General features: G+C 37.5%; 1 protein-coding gene across 4 annotated transcripts in view; it reads left to right on the top strand.

Moving 5' to 3' along the window:
• OPHN1 (oligophrenin 1) overlaps positions 1-15,333 on the top strand; it is a 599,351-nt gene that overhangs the window by 245,405 nt on the left and 338,613 nt on the right. For all 4 annotated transcript variants that reach the window (XM_079910490.1, XM_079910489.1, XM_079910488.1 and 1 more), the window contains exon 5: positions 948-1,019. In XM_079910490.1, the coding sequence (XP_079766616.1) occupies positions 948-1,019 (72 nt within the window). The remainder of the gene's footprint in view (positions 1-947; positions 1,020-15,333) is intronic.

Raw genomic sequence — 15,333 nt, 5'->3', positions numbered from 1 at the left:
GTTAAGGAAATGAATCCAAATGTCTAATTATACCAATAGCTCCAACTTAAAACAAATTAAAAAGCTAGAACAGTGCTTTTAAAACTTGAGTGTACACACAAATTACCTAGGGCCCTTGTTAAAATAAGGATTCTTATTTGATAGGTCTGGGGTGGAGGCTGAGATTCTGCATTTCTAACAAGATCCCAGGTGATGCTGCTGCTGCTGGTTAGGGGGCCATATTTTGAGTAGCAAGGACCCAGAAGAGTTTTTGAAACCTTTGTTAATTTAAGCGAAATGTTCACTTTAACATTTCTTCAGAAACCAGTTTGCATAAAGCTAGGTCAGTTACTCAACTGCTCCAGGGTTAGGGAGTAATTCCCTCATTAAATCCAAGATGTCATTGATTGTTAGATGAGTCATTATTTTATGTGCTGCTAAGAAGGGAAAACACTGACAAACTATGATGCATGGTGATTTCAGAAATGTTAAAATATGAATCTTAGAATTCAAGAAATCGGATGGTTTCTCTGACTCCTTCCCAGTTTCCACAATGAGTGTTTACTCTGTGCTAGGTACTTTGTCTACAAGATAGGTGCTGTGATGATCCTATTTGACAAAGGTTTGGAGTGGCAAATTACCTTAAGTGGCACAGCTGGAATTTGAACCCTGGTCTCTATGACTGGAAAACCCACACTCTCATCTTCTCCCCCACAGGAAGGGCTCTTGTCCTTGAGAAAAATGCTCCCCTGTGCTATCTCCCATGGTATTCACTTAAGGTAATCGTCAAAGCATTTGATTTTAAAAGACCAATATGGGAAACACAGTAACAAAACTCAACAAACCAGCAAACTAGTTAACGTTTTGCAGGATGGTGTATTACAAGGAAATACCCTAGTAACAATGAATGTTGAATCTGAACCTTGCTAATCTACAAGTTATTTTGCGTGTTCTTTCTTTTTCTCTAGGTACACAATGCTAGTGATTTGCTGATCAAACCCCTGGAAAATTTCCGGAAGGAACAAATAGGCTTCACAAAGGTACATTTTCTCTACATGTATAAGATATTTTTTTATAGCAGTTGAGTAGTTGTTTGGGCTACCACCCTTCACTCTTCAGGGGTGAGGAGGATTCGTCTCTATAGGAAAACTCATTATCAAAAAATGTGAGACAATCTGGATTTGGCTCCTGACTCTGCTTCCAACTAGCTCTATAACTGTGGACAAGACATTTCTTTTGGAGCTTCAGTTTCTCCATATGGAAAATGGGGAGCTTGATAAATAGCTATTATTTAAAGGTGACTTACCATGTGATGAGCCCTGGGCTAGGTGTTTTACGTTCATTCTCTAATCAAAACAACCCTGTGAGGTTCTGGTATTATCCGCATTTTACAAATCATGCAACTGAGGTTTGAACAAGATAAAGAACATGATCAAAGTTATAGCTATATAGTTAGTAATTAACAGTTGACAAGATTTAAACCTGGGAATCTATTTAGCTTCAAATCCCACATTCTTCCATTAAACTATAGTCTAGATCTATGCTGTCCAATATGGTAGCCACAAGCTATATAAAGAAAATAAAATTAACAACTCAGTTTCTCAGTCATGCTAGTCGCATTTCAAATGCTCAATGAGTCACATGTGGCTAGTGGCTACTGTATTGGACAGGGCAGCACTGTACCAGATAATGTCAGTTCCCATGGATCTCTCTGATTCCCCAGTGTCTCATGAAGGGGTATGAATAATTGTCAAGTTTATTCTTTACAACTAGGTGTAGGCCTATCTTGTAAACTCCAATATGTATGTAACATGTGACCAAGACAGCCTACCAGAACTAAATGTAGGTTCTTGACCAAGCATCTGGCCCTTTTAGGACTAAGAACACACTGCACAGTGGTTATCATATGGAATACTTTGACAAGCATTTTGGATGAGGCTATGAAAGTAGCAAGTTATGAGAAGAAAGAGCAGACTAGTGGATGTGCTTTCCATTGCCTGGTATCATCAGTCAGGTTGACATGGCATTATGTGAGTAACTGGCATTCAAGCAAAGTGAGTTCTCTGGATAGGCCAGCAATTCTGGATTCCACTCAGTCCATCATTGAATACTTAATTGGGAAAATGTATAATTGAAGGAAAAAAGAGCCTTTAAAACCACAAGTGTGGTATGAAAATAATTAGCTACTTGTTAAGTGCCATGACAGTTGTTAACATAACACTGATTAAGTGGATGAAGAAGGACAGATGATGGGAAAACCCTTACATCTGGTTTTCTTTCATTCCCGGTGAGAATAGGAAAAATGAAAGTAAGAATATGCTGCAGTGGTTGACTTCATGTCATCTAAGGGAAAGGAAAAAATTTTCTGTTATGTAATTCCTATGTCCCATGCCTAGGCTGGGGATTTTACATATTCAGTCTTCCTTAATTCTTACAGTAAACCTGTGAGGTAGTATGTACATTATTCACTATCCCAATGAAGAAACTGAGCCTCAGAAAGGTGAAATTTCTATTAGTCTTTTTTTTAAAGTGGCTACATACAATATAATATTCCATTAACTAGCTGTGCCATAACCCATTTATGCATTTCTCAATTGTTGGTCATTTAGGTTTTTTCTGATTTTTTTTACTATCATAAAAAAATTGTAATGAACATCCTTTTACATACAGATTTTGAAACTTGTCTAATCATCTCCTTAAGATACATTCCTGAAGTGATATTGATGGATCACATGCATGTTTCTATTTTTGTTTTCAAAATGCACTGTTTAAAAAATTTTTTTTTATACAGCAGGTTCTTATTAGCTATTTCATACATGTTAGTATATGTATGTCAATCCCAATCTCCCAATTCATCCCCCTACATTCCCCCCTTGGTTTCCATACATTTGTTCTCTACATCTGTGTCTCTATTTCTGCCTTGCAATGTGGTTCATCTGTACCATTTCTCTAGATTCCATATATATGAGTTAATGTACGATATTTGTTTTTCTCCTTCTGAATTACTTCACTCTGTATGACTCTAGCTCCATCCACGTCTCTACAAATGACCCAATTTCGTTCCTATTTGTGGCTGAGTAATATTCCATTGTATATATTTACCAAAACTTCTTTATCCATTCATCTGTCAATGGGCATTTAGGTTGCTTCCATGACCTGGCTATTGTAAATAGTGCTGCAATGAACATTGGGGTGCATGTGTCTTTTTGAATTATGGTTTTCTTGGGGTATATGCCCAGTAGTGGAATTGCTGGGTCATATGGTAATGCTATTTTTAGTTTTTCAAGGAACCTCCATACTGTTCTCCATAGGGGCTATATCAATTTACTTTCCCACCAACAATGCAAGAGGGTTCCCTTTTCTTCACACCTTCTCCAGCATTTGTTGTCTATAGATTTTCTGGTGATGCCCATTCTAACTGGTGTGAGGTGATACCTCATTGTACTTTTGATTTGTATTTCTCTAATAATTAGTGACGTTGAGCAGCTTTTCATGTGCCTCTTGGCCATCTGTATGTTTTCTTTGGACAAATGTCTATTTAGATCTTATATCCATTTTTTGATTGGGTTGTATGTTTCTTTACTATTGAGCTGCGTGAACTGTTTATATATTTTGGAGATTAATCCTTTGTTGATTTGTTTGCAAATATTATCTCCCATTCTGAAGGTTGTCTTTTTGCCTTGTTTATAGTTTCCATTGCTGTGCAAAAGGTTTTAAGTTTCATTAGGTCCTATTTGTTTATATTTGTTTTTATTTCCATTACTCCAGGAGGTGGGTCAAAAAAGATCTTGCTGTGATTTTTGTCCAAGAGTGTTCTTCCTATGTTTTCCTCTACGAGTTTTAAAGTGTCCGGTCTTATATTTAGGTCTTTAATCCATTTTGAGTTTATTTTTCTGTATGGTGTTAGGAAGTGTTCTAACTTAATTCTTTTCCATGTAGCTGTCCATTTTCCCAGCACCATTTATTGAAGAGACTGTCTTTTCTCCATTGTATATACTTGCCACCTTTGTCATAGATTATTTGACCATAGGTTTGTGGGTTTATCTCTGGGCTTTCTATCTTGTTCCATTGATCTATATTTCTATGTTTGTGCCAGTACCATATTGTCTTGATTACTGTAGCTTTGTAGTATAGTCTGAAGTCAGGGAGCCTGATACCTCCAGCTCCGTTTTTTTCCCTAAAGATTGCTTTGGCTATTCGTGGTCTTTTGTGTCTCCATATAAATTTTAAGATTTTTTGTTCTAGTTCTGTAAAAAAATGCCATTGGTAATTTGATAGGGATTGCATTGAATCTGGAGATTGCTTTGGGTAGTATAGTCATTTCTCAATATTGATTCTTCCAATCCAAGAACATGGTATTTCTCTCCATCTGTTTGTGTCATCTTTGATTTCTTTCATCAGTATCATATAGTTTTCTGAGTGCAGGTCTTTTACCTCTTTAGGTATGTTTATTCCTAGGTATTTTATTCTTTTTGTTGCAATGGTGAATGGGATTGTTTCCTTAATGTCTCTTTCTGACCTTTTGTTGTTAGTGTATAGGAATGCAAGAGATTTCTGTGTATTAATTTTGTATCCTGCAACTTTACCAAATGCACTGATTAGCTCTAGTAGTTTTCTGGTGGCATCTTTAGGATTCTGTATGTATAGTGTCATGTCATCTCCAGTGACAGTTTTACTTCTTTTCCAATTTGGATTCCTTTTATTTATCTTTTTTCTCTGACTGCTGTGGCTAAGACTTCCAAAACTATGTTGAATAATGGTCACAAGAGTGGATATCCTTGTCTTGTTCCTGATCTTAGAGGAAACGCCTTCAGTTTTTCACCGTTGAGAATGATATTTGCTGTGGGTTTGTCGTATATGGCCTTTGTTATGTTGAGGAAGGTTTCCTTTATGCCCACTTTCTGGAGAGCTTTTATCATAAATGGGTGTTGAATGTTTTCAAAAGCTTTTTCTGCATATATTGAGATTATCATATGTTTTTTATGCTTCAATTTGTTATTATGGTGTATCACATTGATTGATTAGCGTATACTGAAGAATTCTTGCATCCCTGGGATAAATCTCAATTGAAATTGGTGTATGACCCTGTTTGCTAGTGTTTTGTTGAGGATTTTTGCATCTATATTCATCAGCGATACTGGTCTGTAATTTTTTCTTTTTTGCTGTATCTCTGTCTGGTTTTGGTATTAGGGGGATGGTGGCCTCGTAGAATCAGTTTGGGAGTGTTCCTTCCTCTGCAATTTTTTGGAAGAGTTTGAGAAGGATTGGTGTTAGCTCTTCTCTAAATGTTTGATATAATTCACCAGTGAAGCCATCTGGTCCCGGACTTTTGTTTGTTGGAAGAGTTTTAATCACAGTTTCAGTTTCACTGCTTGTGATTGGTCTGTTTATATTTTCTATTTCTTCCTGGTTCAGTCTTGGAAGGTTATATCTTTCTAAGAATTTTTCTGTTTCTTCCAGGTTGTCCATTTTATTGGAGTAGACTTGCTTGTAGTAGTCTCTTATGATGCTTTGTATTTCTGTGGTGTTTGTTGTAACTCCTACTTATTCATTTCTAATTTTATTGATTTGAGTCCTCTCCTTGTTTTTCTTGATGAGTCTGGCTAAAGGTTTATCAATTTCGTCTACCTTCTGAAAAAAAACAACTTTTAGTTTTATTGGTCTTTGCTATTGTTTTCTTTGTTTCTATTTCATTTGTTTCTGCTGTGATCTTTATGATTTCTTTCTTTCTACTAACATTGGGTTTTGTTTGTTCTTCTTTCTCTAGTTCATTTAGGTGTAAGGTTAGATTGTTTGAGATTTTTTTTTCTTTCTTGAGGTAGGATTTTTTTGCTATCAACTTCCCTCTTAGAACTGCTTTTGCTGCATCCTGTAGGTTTTGGATCGTCGTGTTTTCATTGTCCTTTGTCTCTAGGTATATTTTGATTTCTTCAGTGATCTCTTGGATATTTAGTAACCTATTGTTTAGCCTCTATGTGTTTGTGTTTTTTATGTTTTTTTTCCCTGTGATTGATTTCTAACCTCATAGAGTTGTGGTCGGAAAAGATGCTTGATACAATTTCAATTTTCTTAAATTTACCGAGGCTTGATTAGTGACCCAAGATGTGATCAATCCTGGATAATGTTCTGTGTGCACCTGAGAAGAAAGTGTAATCTGCTGTTTTCAGATGGAATGTCCTATAAGTATCAATTAAATAATCTGGTCTATTTTGTAATTTAAAGCTTGTGTTTCCTTATTAATTTTCTTTCTGGATGATCTGTCCATTGGTGTAAGTGAGGTGTTAAAAGTCCCCTAGTATTCTTGTGTTACTGTCAATTTCCTCTTTCATAGCTGTTAGCATTTGCCTTATGTATTGAGGTGCTCCTACGTTGGGTGCATATATATTTATAATTGTTATATCTTCTTCTTGTATTGATCCCTTGATCATTATGTAGTGTCCTTCCTTATCTTTTGTAACATTCTTTATTTTAAAGTCTCTTTTATCTGGTATGATTATTGCTATTCCAGCTTTCTTGTGATATCCATTTGCACAGAATCTTTTTCCATCCCCTCACTTTCAGTCTGTATGGGTCCCTAGGTCTGAAGTGGGTCTCTTGTAGACAGCATATATACAGGTCTTGTTTTTGTATCCATTCAGCCAGTCTGTGTCTCTTGGTTGGCACATTTAATCCACTTACATTTAAGGCAATTATCGATGTGTATGTTCCTATCGCGTTTTTGTTAATTGTTCTGGGTTTGCTTTTGTAGGTCCTTTTCTTCTCTTGTGTTTCCCTCTTAGAGAAGTTCCTGTAGCATTTGTTGTAGAGCTGGTTTGGTGATGCTGAATTCTCTTAGCTTTTGTTTGTCTGTAAAGCTTTTGATTTTTCTCTCGAATCTGAATGAGATCCTTGCCAGGTAGAACAATCTTAGCTGTAGGTTCTTCCCTTTCATCACTTTAAATATGTCATGCCATTCCCTTCTGGCTTTTAGAGTTTCTGCTGAGAAATGAACCGTTAACCTTATCGGAGTTCCCTTGTATATTATTTGTCATTTTTCCCTTGTTGCTTTCAGTAATTTTTCTTTGTCAAGTTTTGTCAATTTGATTACTATGTTTCTCAGTGTGTTTCTCTTTGGGTTTTTCCTGCCTGGGACTCTCTACATTTCCTGCACTTGGGTGGCTATTTCCTTTCCCATGTTAGGGAAGTTTTATATTATAATGTCTTCAAATATTTTCTCACGTCCTTTCTCCCTGTCTTCTCCTTCTGGGACCCCTATAATGTAAATGTTGGTGCATTTAATGTTGTCCCAGTGGTCTCTTATGCTGTCTTTATTTATTTTTATTCTTTTTTCTTTATTCTGTTCCATGGCATGAATTCCACCATTCTGTCTTCCAGGTCACTTATCCATTCTTCTGCTTCTGTTATTCTGCTATGGATTCTTTCTAGTCTATTTTTCTTTTCAGTTATTGTATTGTTCGTCTCTGTTTGTTTGTTCTTTACTTCTTCTAGGTCTTTTTTAAACATTTCTTGCATCTTCTCGATCTTTGCCTCCATTCTATTTTCAAGGTCCTGGATCATGTTCACTATCATTATTCTGCATTCTTTTTCTGGAAGGTTGCCTATCTCCACTTCATTTAGTTGTTTTTCTGGGATTTTATCATGTTCCCTCATCTGGTACATAGTCTTTTGACTTTTCATTTTGGCTATCTTTCTGTGAATGTTGTTTTCGTTCCACAGGCTGCAGGATTGTAGTTCTTCTTGCCTCTGCTGTCTTCCCTCTGGTAGATGAGGCTATCTAAGAGGCTTGTGCAGCTTCCTGATGGGAGGGACTGGTGGTGGGTAGAGGTGGGTGTTACTCTGGTGGGCAGAGCTCAGTAAAACTTTAATCTACTTGTCTGCTGATGGGTGAGGCTGGGTTCCCTCCCTGTTGGTTGTTTGGCCTGAGACAGCCCAGCACTGGAGGCTACAGGCTCCTTGGTAGGGCCATTGGCTGACTCGGTGAGGGCTCACACCAAGGAGCACCCCCAGAACCCCTGTTACCAGTTTCCTGTCCCTGTGGTGAACCGCAGCCATCCCCCGCCTCTGCAGGAGAACCGACAACACTAGCAGGTTGTTCTGGTTCAGTCTTCTGCTTCTTCCCTCTGGGTCCTGATGCACACACTACTTTGTGTGTGCCCTCCAAGAGTTGAGTCTCTGTTTCCCCCAGTTCTGTTGAAGTCCTGCAATCAAATCCCACTAACCTTCAAAGTCTGATTCTCTGGTAATTCCTCCTCCCGTTGCCTGACCCCCAGGTTTGCAAGGCTGATGTGGGGCTCAGAACCTTCACTCCAGTGGGTGGACTTCTGTGGTTTAATTGTTTTCCGGTTTGTGAGTCACCCACCCAGTGGTTATGGGATTTGATTTTCTTGTGACTTTGCCCCTCCTAACATCTCATTGCAGCTTCTCCTTTGTTTTTGCACGTGGGGAATCTTTTTTGGTGAGTTCCAGTGTCTTCCTGTCAATGATTGTTCAGCAGTTAGTTGTGATTCCGGTGCTCTTCCAAGAGGGAGTGAGCGCCTGTCCTTCTACTCCACCATCTTGAGCCAATCCCTCTTCCTATCGGTCTTTTTTCCTACTTCTCTAACAGTGGGACCATCCTGCACACCTATAAGGAAGGTAAACAGCTCAGTGTGAGAGTAGTTTTCAAGAAACTGTCTAGAATTCTCCCAGTTGTGAAATTTAAGGTAGTAGAAAAAGCACTGAGCTAAGTACTAGAAACTGTAGCTTCCAGTCTACCCCTGTATGTTATCAATTTATGGCCTCTTAGCTCCAACCATCTTCAATACCTGTTCTGTTAAAATGGACAGAAATCCTTTAAGCATCTCTCTTTTACTATAAGAAAGATATTAAGCATTCTCAGTAGAGGGTGCTGGAGGGATATTGCAGGAGGAGTGATTGTCCTGTAGTTTCTAGCTGCTGCATAGGTGGGTTGGTAGAGAGGGAGTGAGATATCCAGTGGGGCTCTGATCCAGCCATACACCCACAATACAGGGTCCCTCAATGACCTTGAAACCTCCACCTGGCCTGGTGATAACCTTTCTATAGGTCTTTCAATATATGTCTGTCCCTGAAGGCTTTTCCACTCATGCTATCCTCGAGCTTCCTTCTGTAGGACCCCCACATAGCCTACCTGCTGACTGAAGGTTTATAACAGAGGTGCTGCTCTCCGCTTCCTCTGCCACCCCCCATTACCGTCTGCTTGTGCTCTGGAAGGTTCCTACTGGCCCTGTGAAACTTTCCTGAAACCTAGAGTGTTCCCATCCTCTCTATCTGCTTCACTGGTTGCTGATTCTCTGCTTCCCACCCGCCCTCTGGACTTGCCTCCTGCTTACTTAGTGACTGTGGACTACCAGGCCAAAACAGCAAACTTCTCTGCTGTTTAGTGACTTCGATTATACCTTTTCCAATGAGATCTGAACCCCTTCCACATTTGTCCTTCTTTGAGTACCTTCCTTCAGCCTTAGGGTACCATATATAGTTTCCTTATATCTTATGGTTAGTTTATTTTAGTTTAATAATTTTATAGTTCAGTAATTCTTTATACTGGTTTCTACCTCTTGACTAGGCCTAGACTGATGCCCCAGACTGATACACTGCTGCTAGCTGGATCTGTGATTTTACTGGTATGTGCTTTGTTAGACCCTTACAAATATATGTTCTCATCTGAAGCCCCGGACAACCCTGTAAACTACAGGTTATTATCCCTTGTTTAGAGATGAGGAAACTAAGGTTCAGTGACCTGTGGCGTCTAAGGTCACTCAACAGGGAAGTGACAGAGCTTGTATATGAATTCAGTTCTCCTGGTTATAAGTTTATGTCTCCTTTCAGTGTATGAGAGATAGCACTTCTCCCTGGGCCTCCGTTTTCTCATATGTACAATAAGAACAATGGACAAATAACTCATAATCTAATATTCTGTTTGAGATTCTAAAGGTACTTAACTAAATGTGCATCTATTGAGATGTACAAATTAGCTAGTCAGAATTTGGTGTGCCATAAATGTAAAATATGCAGTCGATTTTTAAAAATAAAATTTTATTGGAGTATAATTTACAATGCTGTGTTACTTTCCGCTATATAGTGAAATGAATCAGTTATACATATATATATATCCACTCTTTTTTAGATTCTTTTCCCATATAGCTCATTAGAGAGTATTGAGTAGAGTTTCCTGTGCTATACAGTACATCCTTATTAGTTATCTATTTTATGTACACTAGTGTGCATATGTCAATCTCAATCTCCTAATTTGTCCCTCTCCCTCTTTCACCGGTGATAACCCTATGATTGTTTTCTACATCTGTAACTCTATTTCTGTTTTGTAAAAAAGTTAATTTGTACCATTTTTTTTAATTCCACATATAAGAAATATCATGTATTTGTCCTTCTCTGTCTGACTTACTTCACTCAATATGACAGTCTCTGGGTCCATCTATGTTGCTGCAAATGGCATTATTTTGTGTTTGTTTTTTTTTTTACAGCTGAGTTATATTCCATAGTATAAATGTACCACATCTTCTTTATCCATTTCTCTGTCAATGGACATTTAGGTTGCTTGCATGTCCTGGCTATTGTATATAGTGCTGCAGTGAACATCACAGTGCATGCATCTTTTCGAATTATGGTTTTCTCCGTGGATTTGCCTCAGAGTGGGATTGCTGGGTCGTATGGTAATTCTATTTTTAGTTTTTTAAGGAACCTCCATTAATGTTCACCATAGTGGCTGTACCAATTTACAACCCTGCCAACAGTGCAAGAGGGTTCCCTTTTCTCCACACCCTCTCCAGCATTTATTGTTAGTAGATTTTTTGATGACCATTCTGGCCATTGTGTGGTGATACCTCACTGTAGATTTTATTTGCATTTCTCTAATAATTAGTGATGTTGAGCATTTTTCATATGCCATCTGTATGTCTTCTTTGGAGAAATGTCTAATTAGTTCTCTGGCCCATTTTTTGATGTGTGTTACTGTTTTTTTGATATTGAGCTGCATGAGCTATTTGTATATTTTGGAGATTAATCCCTTCTCAGACGCTTCATTGGCAAATATTTTCTCCCATTCTGTGGGTTGTCTTTTTGTTTCGTTCATGTTTTCCTATTCTGTGCAAAATGTTTTGATTTTAATTAGGTCCCATTTGTTTATTTTTGTTTTTAATTTCATTATTCTATGAGGTGGGTCAAAAGATCTTGATGATTTATGTCATAGAGCAGGGGTCCCCAACCCCCGGGCCATGGAGCAGAAACTAGGTTTATTCCTAGGTATTTTATTATTTTTGTTACAATGGTAAATGGGATTGTTTCCTTAATTTATTTTTCTGATATTTCCTTGTTAGTGTATAGGATTGCAAGAGATTTCTGTGTATTAATTTTGTATCCTGCAGCTTTACTAAATTCATTGATGAGCTTTAGTAGTTGTCTGTTGGAATCTTTAGGATTTTCTATATATAGTATAATGCCATCTGCAAACAGTGACAGTTTTACTTCTTCTTTGTCAATTTGGATTCCTTTTATTTCCTTTTCTTCTCTGATTGCCATGGCTAGGGCTTCCAAAACTATGTTGAATAATAGTGGTGAAAGTGGGGACCTTTGTCTTGATCCTGATTTTAGAGGAAATACTTTGTTTTCACCACTGAGAATAATGTTTGCTGTGGGTTTGTCATATATAGCCTTTATTATGTTGAGGTTGGTTCCCTCTATGACCACTTTCTGGAGAGTTTTTATCATAAATCGGTGTTGATGTGTGTCAACATCTTTTTCTGTATCTATTAACATGGTCATATGGTTTTTATTCTTTAATTTGTTAATATAGTATATCACATTGATTGATTTGCATATACTGAAGAATTCTTGCATCCCTGGGATAAGTCCCGCTTGGTCATGGTATATGATCCTTTCAAAATGTTGTTGATTCGATTTGCTAGTATTTTGGTGAGGATTTTTGGATCTATGTTCATCAGTGATACTGGCCCATAATATTCTTTTTATGTGATATCTCTGTCTGGTTTTGGTATCAGGGTGATGGTGTCCTTGTAGCATGAGCTTGGGAGTCTTCCTTGCTCTGCTATTTTTTTGGAATAGTTTCAGAAGTATAGGTGTTAACTCTTCTCTAAATGTTTGATAGACTTCGCCTAGAGTCCATTTGGTCCTGGACTTTGGTTTGTTGGAAGTTTTTAAATCACAGTTTCAATTTCAGTACTTGTGACTGATCTGTTCATATTTTCTATTTCTTCTTGATTCAGTCTTGGAAGGTTGTGCCTCTCTAAGAATTTGTTCATTTTTTCTAAGTTGTCCATTTCACTGGCATATATTTGCTTGTAGTTGTCTTTTAACATCCTTTGAATTTTTGTGGTGTCAGTTGTAACTTCTCCTTTTTCATTTCTATTTTTATTGATTTTAGTCCTCTCCCTTTTTTTCTTGATGAGTCTGGCTAAAAGTTTACCAATTTTTTTTATCTTCTCAGCAAACTAGATTTTAGTTTCATTGATCCTTGCTATTGTTGTCTTTGTCTCTATTTTATTTATTTCTGCTCTGAGCTTTGATTTATTTCCTTCTAATAACTTTTGGTTTTGTTTGTTCTTCTTTCTCCAGTTGCTTTAACTGTAAGGGCAGGATGTTTATTTGAGATTTTTCTTTTTTCCTGAGGTAAGATTTTATTGCTGTAAACTTCCCTCTAAGAACTGCTTTTGCTGTGTCTTATAGGTTTTGGATCATCATGTTTTCATTGTCATTTGCCTCTAGGTATTTTTTGAGTTCCTCTTTCAGTTCCTCAGTGATCCATTGGTTGTTTAGTATCATATTTTTTAGACTCCATATGTTTTTTTATAGTTATTTTTTTCCTGTAATTGATTTCTAATCTCATAGTATTGTGTGTGGAATGTACTCGGTTTTGAACATAGTATGAAAAATGTAAAATACCTCAGTATTTTATATTGATTACATGTTGAAATGAGACTATTTTCAAAATATTGGGTTAAATAAAATATATTATTAAGTTTGCCACAGAGTGCAGTGTTGGGGCTGGCAATGCAGTTGGTAAAAGTATTTTCTGAGTTAGAAGCGAGTGTAGAAAGTGACATTTTTTGAGTACACTGCAAGGGAGCACCATATGAGACCAAGAGGGGGTCTGCCCCAGGGGAGAGAAACTGGGCTTCTTTTATGTTTCATTCTGGTCACCCTTAGGTTAGTGATCCACCCATATGGTTGTTTGGGCTGCGTGTGTTGTATCTCAATTTTCCTGGAATGCCAACTGCTTTTGACTGCTGGTAATTTCACTTGCAGGGAGGGTGCTATTTTCTTATCTTGAAAGGACCTCCCCAGCCTAAGATGGCTGTTCTATTCTTAAGCTCCACAAGTTAATTTCACCTGTGTTTCCTTTTTTAATGTGACTACTAGAAATTTTAAAATTTATAGATGTGGTTTGCATTTTATTTCTATTTGATAGCACTGAACTAGTCAAAGTAGCTACCTTTGGTAGAGAGCTCCTGCCGTTGCATAGGCTCTCCGGGTCTAAAATGAACCGGAGGCAGCATTTGAAGAAAATTATATATACATAGATATAAAATTAATTAAATTATTTAACATATATAAAGTTCTTAGAACAGCACCTGGCAATAATAAGTGTTAAATAAGTGTTTCCTGTGGTCATCACTGTCGTCCTCTTCCTCCTCCTCATCATCATTGTTATTACTGCCCGCAAAACAGGGAGAATAGAATATTCCTCATGAAATTATCCCATTGATGATGGATTTACTCTGATTTTAAAAATTCAGAAAAGAAATTTATGAATGAGGCAGAAAGAGAGGGGTAGGGGCAATGACTGTTTCCCAGATGACTACTGGTATATGGAGAGATTTCATGTCACTAGGTGTTTAGACCTCTGTCTGGCTCCGCAGGATGTGGTAGTTGTCTTTTTGTCATAGAAACAAACAAAAAAAAGATGTAGAATAAGAGTTCTGGGAGGTAAGAAGGGACACATTCTGAGTAAACTTATCCTGTTGTTCAGATGGGATTATCCTCTTCAAATTACACTGATGCTACAAACTCTTGAAATAATAAATGTCTTATGTGTAATTTGTGGAAAAGTGATGGGGCAGGCATGATGGGGAGTGACTTTTGATACTCGATAATCTCCTGTTGCTCCTGTATGGACAGATTTTGAGCTGCTGTTCAGGGATGGTTTTGGTGGCTTATGCAATTTGCCCTGTTTGCAGAGTTCATTTACAGGCCAGTCACATCTGTTGTTAGTTCAACTTGGGTGATTAGGCCCCAGTAGACAGGATCTTTCAATAATATGAATCTCAGAAGGCTATTTTGTAACTCAGTCATTTCATAAAGACAACAGTTCCCATAAGATTAGCCAATCTGTGATACCTTGGGCACTAGCTTCTGTTATACAATAGCTTATAAGTGGCTGTCAGATGGTTCATTTTCCTAGCATGGAATCATGGCCAGGTGATGTCACAGGTATCATCTCTATCGGAGGTTTTTTCCCAAGGGGAAACTTTTGATTGGGGCTCCTAATTCTCTACTTCAGGCACAGCAGTTTTCTTTGGATCTGTTTTATATAGGGGATTTTTGGGGGTAATATTTCTTTTAAACAGGACAATATTAGTTAAAAAGTTAGTAAACCACTTCTTTATGCTAAAACTTGATAGATCTCACTTTTCCAGTTAAATACGATTTGTCTTTCAACTTCTGTGTGGTAGTTTGGGTATTTATGCAATTAGGTGGGCATTTGTTTTCTTCTAATTTTAATGTGTAATATACAGTTTTATCAGACTACTATTTTACAGTGCTTAGCTTTTGAAAATGTAATGTTTGGTTTTTGCGTTCTGAAGATGGAAATTATATACAGTGTGCACACACATATATAATTTAAAGTGAAATAGTATTGTTGACTGAAAAAATGCACCACCTAAAAGTTGAGAATTATGTTTTTTTGATGGAATTTCTAAGGACTCAAGCCTGGGAGGCAACCTCTCAGATAGTTCCGAGGGACTGCTGTGAAGAGGTGAGGGATGAGCCAAGATATATAGGGGTTTTTGCAACAAAAATCAGGTGGTTGGAACATCAACAGATTACTGTTAATTAAAGAAAACTAGACATCTCAAGTTAATGCATTTAGCACATGAATTTTTTGTGTATGGGAAGATGCAAGAGCCTGGGCTCATTGAAATCATTCCTTTGACATGCATCTTAACTATCTAGGGCCAGTATCCTGTTTTTCTCCATCCTGAAACCCCTCAAGGTACACAGTTGCTGGTGGATGCAGTGGCTGATGGCTGATGGCTTAATGGCAGGCATCCTGCCTGTTTCCATCCTGAGTTCCTTCAGGGC

Source organism: Stenella coeruleoalba, assembly GCF_951394435.1.
Source record: "Stenella coeruleoalba genome assembly, chromosome: X".
NCBI classification, from domain to species: Eukaryota; Metazoa; Chordata; class Mammalia; order Artiodactyla; family Delphinidae; genus Stenella; species Stenella coeruleoalba.
The sequence above is the reverse complement of the archived record's forward strand: the minus strand, read 5'-3'. Positions and strand labels throughout refer to the sequence as shown.